The sequence below is a fragment of the Phyllostomus discolor genome, chromosome 5, assembly GCF_004126475.2.
Source record: "Phyllostomus discolor isolate MPI-MPIP mPhyDis1 chromosome 5, mPhyDis1.pri.v3, whole genome shotgun sequence".
NCBI classification, from domain to species: domain Eukaryota; kingdom Metazoa; phylum Chordata; class Mammalia; order Chiroptera; family Phyllostomidae; genus Phyllostomus; species Phyllostomus discolor.
In genome coordinates, this window is record NC_040907.2 from 30,100,031 (window position 1) to 30,112,526 (window position 12,496).

Below are 12,496 nucleotides of genomic sequence, written 5' to 3' on the forward strand. Positions count from 1 at the left end.
ATACCAAGCTCTTTCTTGCTTCGGATTCCTTCACTCCTCCTAGGATGGCTCCTTTTAGGCCACATTTCTCTATTATCGCAGTTGCCATCACCTAAAATTATATTATTGACTTTGTTATAGCTACTTCTTGTCTGTCCATTGAGGATGAAAATTCCTTAAGAGCAAGGATTTTGTTCTGTCTTACTTGCCACTGTACCTAGTTCCAAACAACAAGGCCAGACACCTAACAGGTACTCCGGACATACCACAGAAGAAGGACAACGTGCCACGGAGTTCCCAGCTCTGGGTTTCTACACAGGAGGGTCAGCCATACCTGGTGGGGAAGATCCAGGCCTCCGGGGATTATGACCCGAGCTCCGACCTGGTTTGGTGGTGGCAGAGGCTGTCCTGTCTGCAGAGGCCCTACAGCCGGCTTTGCCACTCTGTCCAGTCACTTTCTGGGTTTCTCCATTCTGTGGTGGACAAGGCCAGGCCCGAGTCTGAAACCTCAGTGTCCCGCCCCCATTTGGGCCAAACGAAGATGCTCAGACTGAAGGGCAAAAGGGACAGGCCTAAGACTTAAGAAGTTGTGAATGTCTGAGGTCTCGGCCCAGCAGAAATCTGGGCAGACCGAGCCGGGCAGGGTGGGGCTGCGGCAGCTGGGTGATTCGGTGGGTGCGGCCCTTGGCCCCGCCCCCCAGCGCGGTGGGAAGTAGAGGTGGAACGCAGTGATTGTGTCGTGGAGGTACTAGACACCTGACTTGCGACGCAGCGGCAGCTGGGCTCAGCTCTGCTCTGATGTGGTTTGGGCCCGCACCCAGGTGCTAGTGCAACGGATCCCAGGCTGAGATGGACCAAGAAGACGAGATTCTGAGCCAGTGGCAGGCAGCTCAGCACCAGTTCCCAGAGGTGGGTCAGGCGTCAGCCCCAGGGCATGGCGCGGGGCTGGAGGAACCGAGGCTGGAGGAGTGGAGGAGAGCAGATTTCAGGCTTTAGGAGATCGAGGGACGGGGTTGTGGGGGATGGGAGATCCAGGACACAAATCATATGTGTTATACTGAATGTAAACTGTAATTGAAAAAACTTCAGTGTTTCTGCAACTGGACATTACCCTATACATCTACCAAAAAAAAAGTCATGTGTCTTTTATCCCATTAATATTAACTGGGTCTTAGCGCCTGTGCTGGTTCCAACTAGCTTCAAGGACAGGGACTTGAGTACCGAGGAAAGAAGGCAAAGTTAGGAGGGCAGTGGGGCATGTGCACGGAAAAATTAAGTATTTATTGGAGCCTTACGAAGTGTCAGGCCTTTGCAGACCCTGGGAATACATGGTGAGTTTTCCATACGACATTATGCCGTGTTATTAATAAATCATTGGGTGACTGGAAGTGTAGGAATCGTGACGGAAAAGTACGGAGACCACGGGAGCAAGTAGCAGAGGCGTTCGATCTGCTTTAAGACACTGGGAAGACAGGTGTGGATTTGGTCTGGGACTGGAGAACCGGTTAGGTGGAGGGTCTGCAGGTCCCGAGGCCAGAGTCAGTGCGCCTCCAAGGCTGGGGCCTCGGAGGAAGTGAGACCTGGCCCAGAGGGTGAGGGGACAGAAGGCCGGGGGGAGGGGAGGCAGGGGTGTAAGTTTATTGCAAGAGCAGTAGGAAGAAGCCCTTGATGACTTTAATCTTGATCTGTCACAATTAGCTTTGCTTTTTTCTTTTTCAACCTAGATTTTCATTTTTTTAAAGAGTGCCCTGGCAATTGTGGGCAGAATTCAAGGCAATAGTTAGAAAGCTATTGTGATAATCCAAGTGGAAGTCAAAATGGCGGCCTAACTAGAAAGGAGACAGTGGAGAGTGCGGTCCTGAAGAATGTTTTTAGAGGTGGACGCCGCCAGAACTGGTAGTTTTCTGGATCTAGGTGGTGAAAGAGGCATCTGGGACAGTTAACAGGTTTCTGGTTTGCACAAACAGGTGAGAATAGTGGTGACATTTTCTAAGAGAGCAAAGGATGAGAGAAGAAACAGGATTAAGTTTTGTTTGGTTTTTTTTTTTTCCTCTCAGAGTGACTTGGGGGTGGGTAAGGATGATCAGGAGTTTTGGACGTAGTCCAAACTGCCTGTGGGTTATCCAAATGGACAGAGCGTCAGGCAGCTGGAAGTTTCAGGATAGGTCTGCCCTGGAGCTATCGTTTTAAGAATAATTGGACTATAAACAGAAATGGATCATTAGCAAGAGAAAGATTGCCTGAGAATAGCACAGGGAAACCTGTGGCAGAGACTGAGAAGGAGGAGGGCCCGAGAGAAGGAAGGAGAAAACCAGGCATGTGTGCGTAGGTGTCCCTGTGTTGTGTTCCTAAGGCCAAGGGAAGGAAACATTTCAGGAAGAATGGCCGAGAGTTGCAGAAGCTCCTGAGGCCACGCACAGAGGAGTCTGACAAGGTTTTGGACATAGTGATATGGAGGCCAACGGTGACCTTTATACAGGCTGGTTTGGTGGAGCAGTGGGGACGGGAGTGAATTTGGGGAAATAGCACTGAAGTAGTGGTAAAGGTGAGTTTAGACATTTCCCATGAAGTTTGCCTGTGAAGGATCAGAAAGAGAAAAGGGGATGGCACACCAGAAACACCCATCCAGTAGACATTTATCTGGGGCTTATTATGTGTCTACTCAGGCTACTTGCTGAGCATGTAGTGGTCAGTGAAACAGGATCTCCCCAGCGTATGGAGAGGGGCTTAAAAAATTTTTCCCCTCTCCATAGTCAAAACATTAGCAAACCTATCAAGATTAATGATAGATAGTCTTTAAAAAAATTTTATTTACTTTTAGAGAGGGGAAGGAAAGGAGAAAGAGAGGGAGGGAAACATCGATGTGTGAGAGAACATTTATAAGTTGTTTCTTGCATGCCCCCAACTGGGGACCCAGCCTGCAACTCAGGCCTGCACCCTGACCAGAACTGAACCGGCAACCTTTGGGTTCACAGGTCAGCATTCAGTCCACGGAGCCACACTAGCCAGGGCAATAAATAATCTTTTGATATCATTTTAGTGTAAGTCTTATGCAAATTCCCCTAAAATGTCCTGTAGCTGATATGTCCAAACCAGGATCCAATTTAAGACCACACTGCATGTGGTTATTATGCCCTTTGGGTCTTTTCGAGATCTTTTCCTGACTAACTTCCCTTTTTTCATAGTCCTGAATTTTTGTCCCATACACTGTTCCTTCTTCTGGATTTATCAGATTAGTCACTCGTGGTATCATTTAGCTTGATCCTCTATCTTTCGTATTTCCTCTAAATTAGACTTAGATCTTAAAGTTTCATTGGATTCTTGATTTTTGGTAAGAACGTCTCATAGGTTCAGTAAGCTTCGTCTCGAATTACATGAGGAGGCTCCTCTGGTTGTCCATATTTGGCTTGGCCCTGGGATTAAGGCAGCGAAAAGGAAAAGGCGGATTGGTCTCTCTGTTGGAACTTGTCTTGGGCCTTGCAGTCAGCCAGACAACCTGCGGACTGTTCCCTCGGATGCATCCAAGTGTTCACACACTGGTTTCAACCAAATACTGATTTTTCCTCAATCAAAAGTTTCATTAAGGGCTGTAAAATCATGATTTTCCAATTTCACCATTTCTTCTACATTCATTAAGTTGTCTTCTTCTGTAAAGTAGGATTTTTCTTAGACAACTGGAATACTTTGGTGATTTTGAAATAACAGTTTCCTACCAAGAAGACAGACTGCTTGATGCTTTTACTTCAGCTCACAATGTCTGAAGCTGGGGTAAGGGCAGACTCCTTGTCACACTTGCCTCATGAATTTTCATTGATTCAATCTGTTAAAATCAACGTTCATCATTCTTTTGGATTCTCAAATTTTCACAAACTTGGCCAGTGGGGATCCCTTCTGTGTCCTTTTTAAAAACATTTAAAAATTGTAGAATCTGTGCGTTTCGGCAGCACGTGTACCAAAATTGGAACAAAACAGAGAAGACTGGCCTGGCCCCTGCGCAAGTATGACATGTGAACTTGTGAAGTGTTCCATATTTTTAAAGAGAAAAAATGGTAAAATCAACATAGTATAAAAATACCATCGTAACCACGTTTAAGTGTATCTAGTTCTGCAGCACTATCTCGTGTGCAGCCGTTGGGCAACCGTCGTCGTCGCTGAACTGTTTTCATCTTCCCAAACTGAAGCTCCCTAACCTCTCAATAGTGACTTGCCAAACACCCCCCCACCCCCCAACCACCATTCTACTTTCTGTCTCTTTGGATTCGACTTCCTCAAGTACTTCGTATAAATGAAATCATACATTACTTGTGCTTTTGTGACTGGTGTATTCTACTTAGCATGAGGTCTTCACGGTTCACTCAGGTTGAGGCGGGTGTCAGAATTTTCTTCCATTTTAAGGCAGAACACTATTCGGTCCTATGGTCAGACCACCGTTTCTACCCGTTCGTCATTCGATGCACACTTGGGTCGCTTCCACATTTTGACTATTGTGAAAAGTGCTGCTCTGAACAGGAGGGGACAGATCTCTATTGCAGGTCCCTGCGTTCAATTATAGGTCTATACCGAGAAGAGGACTTGCTGGGTCACACTGTAATTCTGTTTTTAGCTTGTTGAGGAGCTGCCATGTGGTTTTCCACAGTGGCTGCAACATTTACATTCCCAACAGCAGTGCACAAGGATTCCAGTTTCTTCATATCTTGCTAACCCTTCTTTTTTTAAGAAAAAAAGATTGTATTTATTTTTAGAGAGAGGAGAAAGGGAGGGAGAGAAACATCAATGTGCAAGAGAAACATTGATTGGTTGCCTCATGCACGTTCCCAGCTGGCGCCCTAGCCTGCAACCCAGGCATGTGTCCTGATGGGGAATTGAACCTGCCACCTTTTGGTTTGTGGGAGGACCAGCCCACTGAGCCACACCAGTCAGGGCTGATGCTTTTTTTTTGTTTAATAGTAGTCATTTTAATGGGTGTGAAGTAGTATCTCATTGTGGTTTTGATCTGCATTTCCCTAATGGTTAGCGATGTTGAACATTTTTTCATGTGTTTATTGGTCATTTGTTTGTTTTTGGAGAAATGTCAAGTTGTGTGTCCATTTTTGAAGTGGGTTGTTTGTTTTTCTGTTGTTTTAGAAGTTTTTAAAATACATATTCTGGATATTAGTCTTTACCAGATATGCGATTTGCAGATATTTATTATCTCCCATTCTGTTGTTTGCTTGTATTGTTGATAGTGTCCTTCGATGCACAAAAATTTTAATTTTGATAAAGTCCAATTTTATCTGTTTAATCTTCTGTTACCTGCACCTTTCATTTCATATCCAAGAAATCACTGCCAAATCAAATGTCATGAAACTTCCCCCATTTTCTTCTAAGAGTTTCATAGCTTTAGGTCTTATGTTTAGGTCTTGATCCATTTTGAGTTAATTTTTATGTGGTGTTAAGTAAGGTTCCAACTTGATTCTTTTGTGTGGATATCCAGTTTTATAGAAAACACTGTCTTTTCTTCCACTGAGAGGTCTTGGCAAGCTTGTTAAAAACCATTTGACTATATATGTGAGGGATCATTCCTGGGCTCTATTTCTGTTGGTCTATAGGTCTATATTTTGTTTTGTTTCTTAAATCCTCACCCAAGGACACGCTTATTAATTTTAGAGAGGGGAGAAGGGAGGGTGAGGAGAGAAACATCAATTTGAGAGAGAAACATGGATCAGTTTGCTTCTTGCAAATGCCCCAACTGGGGACTGAACCCACAACCTAGGTATGTGTCCTCACTGGGAATTGAACCTAATTCTTGGGAAGAATTTGAAAAAACATTGGTGTTTTCCTTCAAATGTTTAGTAGTATAAACATTTAAAGCATGCAGCTTAGTGAATTACCTATTTCTGCTCTGTGCTTCTTTAAAAAAAGTTTTTATGCTGTTCTGTTAGTTGTCCCAGCTTTTCTCCTTTTTCCCTCCTCTACCCAGCCTCCCCGCCCAGCCCCCCAGGAGTCAGTCCCCGCCCGTTGCCCACGGGTCACACATACCTGTCTGACTAGTCCCTTCCCCTTCTTTCCTCCATCGTTGCTCTCCCTGCTCTGCTTTGTAATCTGTAATTGGTGTCAAAGCTGCAACTGTTTTCTTAAGTTCTACTTTTTTCCCTCTTTTTAAAAAAGTTGTATTTGAATGTTACTAAGTTTTCTTTGACCTGTGGCAGGATTTTTCTAGTAAATTTTATTTTTCTTTTGAGAAAATACAATCTTTAATTTCTGATTTGATGTTTCCCTATCTTTATTTATTTGTTGGATACTGTATCTTTAAACTTATGTTTTGGTTTTCACATTTGCTTGGTCTTTTCTGCACTGTCCCGATGGAGGAGGAGCGGATGGCTGGTGATGGGGTAGCTTTCCCAGTTTCCCAGCTCAAGAGCTATCTCTATTGCTATAGCAATGGTCAATGTAAAAAATAGGATTTTTGGATCCTATCCTCTTTCAAGAGGTTCTGCCACCAATCCCTTTTTTCTTTCCTCTTATACTAGTCTGTCTTCAAGGGCTACTGCCCTAACTTCCAGGACAATCCCCTACCTTTCATTTATTTATTTTTTTTGAAGATTCTTTTGGGGTTTATTTTTTTTCCTGATCCTGTTTAAAGGTACTTTTAAAAGTCTGCCTCTTTTTCTTACCTCCTCCCATGCTTGATCTCAGACCTGCCACAGCAGTTCCTGTTCTGGTGAGACCCTCTTCTGTAGGTAAATATTTGCAGATGGTTTCTAAGTTTTTGCTAAAACCAGGACCCATCTCAAGCCTCCATTCTCTTTCTTTCTTTCTTTCTTTCTTTCTTTCTTTCTTTCTTTCTTTCTTTTTTAAGATTTTATTTACTTATTTTTAGAGAGGGAAGGGAGGGAGATAGAGAGAGAGAGAAAAACATCAATGTGCGGTTGCTGGGGGTTATGGCCTGCAACCCAGGCATGTACCCTGGCTGGGAATTGAACCTGGGACACTTTGGTTCCCAGTCCGAGCTCAATCCACTGAGCTACTCCAGCCAAGGCTCTTTCTTTCTTTCTTGCTTTCTTGCTTTCTTGCTTTCTTCCTTGCTTCCTTCCTTCCTTCCTTCCTTCCTCCCTCCCTTCTTTCTTTCCTCCATTCTTATTTGCCCTTTTTGTTGCTTTTTATGGAATAATGAACAGAAATATGCCTCAGCCCCAGCCCCGTGTGTCAGTTGCCTAGATTGTCATCCCGATTCGCCAAGGTCGCTGGTTGGATCTCCAGTTAGGGCACATACAAGAATCAACCAGTGAATGCATAACTAAGTGGAACAACAAATTGATGTTTCTATCTCTCTAAAATTAATCAGTCAATTTTTAAAAATGTCAAAGAGGAAAAGTGGCATGGGTGACACCTAGGCTCCCACTGTCCTATCAGCAAGATCTGTATCTTAGAAGAGCCCCAGCTGGAGGATGACCTGCAGGTAAGATAATTCAGGCAAGAGGTGACAGAGGCCTGAGTTCCTGTGGGGCCTGGAGATGGCGAGGAGGGACATGTGGAGCTGGAATTGGAGCTACCATGAATTTCATATCTCTCTCTCTCTCTCTCTCTCTCTCTCTCTCTCTCTCTCTCTCTCTCTCTCTCTCTCTCTCTCTCTCTCTCTCCCCCTTCCTCCCCCAAGGAGACTGAGGGGTCGATGAGCATCTTGGACATGTCTCCATCTCCCAGAAGCAGTGGAGGGCACACTTCTTGGGACCACGGTCCATCAGGCCTTCAACACATTCTTCAGTGTCCACAGCCGGAGAGGATCCCCTTGGTTTCTGCTGAGGCTCCCAAGCAGAATGAGAATGAAGTGGGCCCACCGTTCAGTGCATGGCTGCCTGAGCATGATGTGAACTACTGCCCCCAAGTGACTCTCCCGCCCTCCCAACTGATTTCTTGTCAGGGACTGTCTCCCTCTGAACCAGGAATGATGATTTTTGAGGGGCCCCAGGTGATGTCCATAGGAGAGCCCAATCTTACAGGGATGGCCATGACCTTCAGTGAGAATCTAAGGGTGCCCTCCAATGGGCCGCCAGACACAGGTCCCAGTGGAATCCCACTGATGTCCCACATTGGTGTTGTTCCAACAGTGCCCTATTCATGCCACCCAACACCACCTTCTTCTAACAGAGACTCTTCGACACCTAAAATGTTATTGGCCCCAACCATGCCTTCTGCTGAGGACCAGGCAGTGCTCCCCTCTTTGGCTCAGATGTTGCCCCCTAGGGAGCCCCACAATTGTCAAATGCCCCCAGCTGAGTCCCCATCACTGCTGGCTTTCGAGTCCCAGGACTCTTTTGTTAGCCGGCCAGCTTCTCAGGAAGACCCCTTCCTGCCTGAGCAGCCCATACCTGCTCCACAAAGAGCAGAGCAGAATTGCAGGGCCCAGGACGGGGCTCCCAGGAGGAGACCCGCAGTTGCAAGGCCTTACTGCTGCCAGTATGAGGACTGTGGAAAAGCTTACACTAAGCGCTCCCACCTCGTGAGTCACCAACGCAAGCACACAGGTGAGCATGGTACCAGGCAGGTGGGGTGGGGTGGAGGTGTCTCTGGAATTTAGTTTTGTGCGGGACCACTGATTTGTAATGGTTGGTGACTTAGCCTGTCATCCTTCAGTTTGGGGATCAAGCTATGCTGTCCTCACCAACTTGCTTTGCTGCAGTCCTGAATGGCTGTACCAAGATGATGGGGCTGCTGATTGTGTTGCCTCCTGCTTTTCTATGTTTTTCCTGTTGGTCCCCCAACCTCGGCTGCTCTGCCTCATAGAGTCAGACCCCTGCCTTCCCACCTAAATTCCTCAACTTAACTCCTCTCCCTTGTTGCTTTCTCTTCCCAGGTGAGAGGCCCTATAAATGTATGTGGGAAGGCTGTGCATGGTCTTTCTTCCGTTCCGATGAGCTTGGACGACATATGCGGATACACACCAAATACAGACCACATACGTGTGCTCAGTGTGGCCGACAGTTCATGAGATCTGACCATCTCAGGCAACACCAACGGATTCATCTGCGGATGCCAGGATCCCCCAGTCCACAGGCCAACGAGGGACAGATGGCTGGTCCTCCTGCTTCTGGTGTTTAGGTCAATCTCCTCTTCCCCTCACTCTGGCTTCTCCACCCAGATCCTGTCTGCCTCTGGCCAGCTAGTCTCTTTGGTAGGTATAGGCTTAGGTGCAGACCAGGAAAGCTTACGAGGCAGTGTTGAATGAAGCCTGTTTGAGCTCTGAACCTTGTTAGGGACTCTTCAAAAACTATCTTAAATGCCCCTGCCTCTCTGCAGCCACCTTTTTTGGTGGAGTTTAGCCAAGTGGAAAGATGGAGCAAAGTAGAGATTGGGAGCTTTATTAAAAAGCTCTTTTTATCTTACGTCACTCCCCAGCTTGAAACTCTTTAGTGACTCTCCCTTGCCTGCTACATAAAATCCAAGTTCCTTATCTTGGTCTTCCAGTTCCCAGAGCCAGGCTATCTTCAAGTCCTGAATTTACCACTATCTAGCCACGTGACCTTGGAAAGGTCTTTGATCATTTTACCTTGTTTCCTCTTCTGGTAAATTAGGAAAACAGTACTGGACTGTTTAGGACACATCTTACGTACTGAATCAGATTCTGCCCAACAGAGTGTCTGTCTCCTTCTGCCACTCCCTGACCGGGGTGGAATGCCCCACTGCAGGGCGTAAGATCTGGCTCCTCAAGTAGCCACTAGCAACTCAGAAGTGTGGGGGAGTTAATGCTCCTGGGGAAATGGGAGATGGGGGAGGCCCAGAGGGATAAATTCCCTCCTGTTCCCTCCCTCCCCTGATTGCTGCAAGGCATTGTTTCTCCAAACAGCCCAGCCAGTGGGAGATCTCCCAGGTAGCCAGTGAACAACTGCTGTGCTGCTTCAAGGCTTGCGAGGCAGGTCACCTTGTCACCCGCCTGCTGTCACCTTGTATTACCTCCCATTCTCCCCTGCCTTGCTTTCCTTTCTCACTCTCAGTGCCTTGGGTTTACAACGCCCAAATAAAACATTGGTACACAGTCCTTGTTTTAGGCTCTGTTTTCTAGGTGACTTGGGGGTGGAGATTAGACTGGGGCAGAGGACGACGAGCCCCACTGAAACTTCCCCTCCTCCTAACAGACCTCAGGTCCCTGGATGACCACATATGATGTATCAAAGGGTCCTGCCTGGCCCCCACCCTAGGAATGAGGGCACAATGGCTCTCTTGGCTGTTCAGCCAGGTAGTTCAAAACTTCTCTTCTGGGCTTCTCAGCCAGACCAGCAAACTAACAGAAAGGAACTTGCTCAAGCTCTCAAGGGGCCGAGCTGGGGTCCCAACCAGGACCTGTCTCCTCTGGAGGTAGATCTCTAGCTGAGATAGGGTGCCTTCCACAGGTGTTGCCTCTGCCTGGTCTGGTGCCAAGCGAGCACTGCCAGGTGATGGCCATAGTACAGTGAATTAGGGCTGGTCCCTGTGGTGCCATATCTGAGGCCATTCGGTTCAGGGGCTGAGAGGTACACCTAGAGGGGCAGGTCGGAGAGGCTTTTTGGAGGAGGTGACCCTTGAGCTCATCAAGCAAGTGTAACATTTAGTAACCCCTGAAATATTGAAATAAACTGAGCAGGTGAAAGAAGAGGAAAGAATTCCAGGAAAGTCAGCCCACAAGCTTCCATTGGTTTGGCAAGTACATTTGATCCCATGATTCAGAGTGTCACAGCTGTGGGGACTCGTGGTGGATGGCATGGAAACAACAGAGGAGCATGTCAGGGAAGAAAGACTTCTCAAGGAGGTGCCTGAGCCAGGCCTCCCGTTTCCCGCACATTTGCCCTTGGTCATGCTTGGTGCTGGATGTGAGAACTTGGCACGTGACGGTGCCTGCTGCAAGGCAGGAAGATCATGGACAAAAATGCTGAAAGTGCTGTCGAGGTGAAGAGCTGAACCTCTGTGGGCTTGAACTTATTCTGGGCAGCTGGGGAAGTCCCACAGCCTTGGCCACGCCTGCCCCTCACCTCTGTTCTGCACAGCCACCTTGGCCTGTTCCCCTAGTGGCCCCAGTGTACCTGGTGTCTTCCAGGTGTCTTCACCTGTCCTCCAGGTGTCTTCCACCCAAATTCCAAATGAGAAGAGGGGATGTGATTTTTTTTTTTTTTAAGTAGAGACAGAGGGTACACGTGTGGCCCAATTACTCGCCCCAAGGACCCAGGTTTTGAGTGCCGAAGATTTCTCATTCCCACCTGGGCACTAGGTCACTTCCATGGTGAGGGAGTGATTGGAGAAGAAGAAATCAATCTATTTTTTAACGAATAATTATCCTGTGCCAGGATCAGGCTAAGTCTTTCCCAGTAATACCAGGCAGGATGGTGGATGGGAAAGGCATTGTGGTTCTCAGTAAGAGTAGTAGATTTTGAATCCTGTCTCTGCCATTTATATCACTCAAGAAAAAGTATATACTGATAACATTTGAAGACTGAGCTCCCCTCTCTAATAACATTCCCCTGTCCTTTGCCATAAAGAAAACCACTATCCTGAATTTTGGTTAATTTTGCGTTTGCTTTTGTTGTCGTTTTTACCATATGTATATCTATTGTTAATATAGTGATTGATTTAATGTGGTTTTGAACTTTGTTTGTTCTGTTTGGGGTTCATTGAGCTTCCTCAATCTAAAGGCTTATAGTCTTAATAAAATTTGTTAAAACTTTGACCTTTGTTTTGGCCCCTTTTTTTCCCTCCCTTTCTCCTGACACACAGCTACTCATACAATAGACTGCTTGATATTTTGCCACATGTTACTGATGCTCTGCCCATTTTTTCATTCTTTTTTCTTTTTCTGCTTCATTTTAGATATCTTCAAGTTAACTGATCTTCCTCAGTGTTTAATCAGTTCCAAAAGAGTGTGTTTTTCATTTCAGATACTGTATTTTTCCATCTCAAGCAACTCCCTCTGGATCTTTTAAAAAAATTTCTTCCATTTCTGTCCTTATCATGACTGTGCTTTCCTCTATATTCTTGAACATATGAAACATAGTTATAAGAGCTGTTTCAATGTCCTCAGATGCTAGCTCCATCACGTTTGTCATTTTGGGGTCTTTGTTGATTGATTTTTATCCTGGTAATTTTACTTATTTTCCTGCTTCTTTTAAATGGTTGATAATTTTTTTTACTGAATGCTAGACAATTGTGAATTTACATTGTTAGTTGTTGGGTTTTGTTATATTCCTTTAAATAGTGTTGGCTTTTACTCCCGGCATGCATTTTACTTCTTAGAATTTGTTGGATCCCTCTGAGTCTTACTTTTGTTTTCCTTAGGAACTTTTTATTTGTATGCAGCTTACTTTTAAGCTTTTCTCTTTTTTTCCTTTAGGACAGTCCCAAAACTTCCTTTTTTTCCCTAGAGCTAATTTAGCCTCACTACTAAGGTAAAATTACTTCTTTACATTTTGGCTAGTGGAAACACACTTTTTCCAGCCCTGAGTGAGCTCCAGGAAAATAGTTCTGCCTACTTCTTTCCAGTAATCTTCTTGTCTAGTGTTGATATAATTCTCAT

General features: G+C 45.8%; 1 protein-coding gene and 1 non-coding gene across 2 annotated transcripts; both read left to right on the forward strand.

The window, feature by feature from the left end:
- Positions 1–3,909: 3,909 nt before the first annotated feature.
- Positions 3,910–4,014, forward strand: LOC114498220. Its single transcript, XR_003684666.1, has one exon. It is a non-coding gene; the product is annotated as a U6 spliceosomal RNA (small nuclear RNA).
- A 3,609-nt stretch (positions 4,015–7,623) lies between these two features.
- On the forward strand, positions 7,624–8,832 carry KLF17 (Kruppel like factor 17). Its single transcript, XM_036025926.1, has one exon. The coding sequence runs from the start codon at positions 7,631–7,633 to the stop codon at positions 8,534–8,536; it is 906 nt and encodes a 301-aa protein (XP_035881819.1). The 5' UTR covers positions 7,624–7,630; the 3' UTR covers positions 8,537–8,832.
- The last annotated feature ends 3,664 nt before the right edge of the window (positions 8,833–12,496 follow it).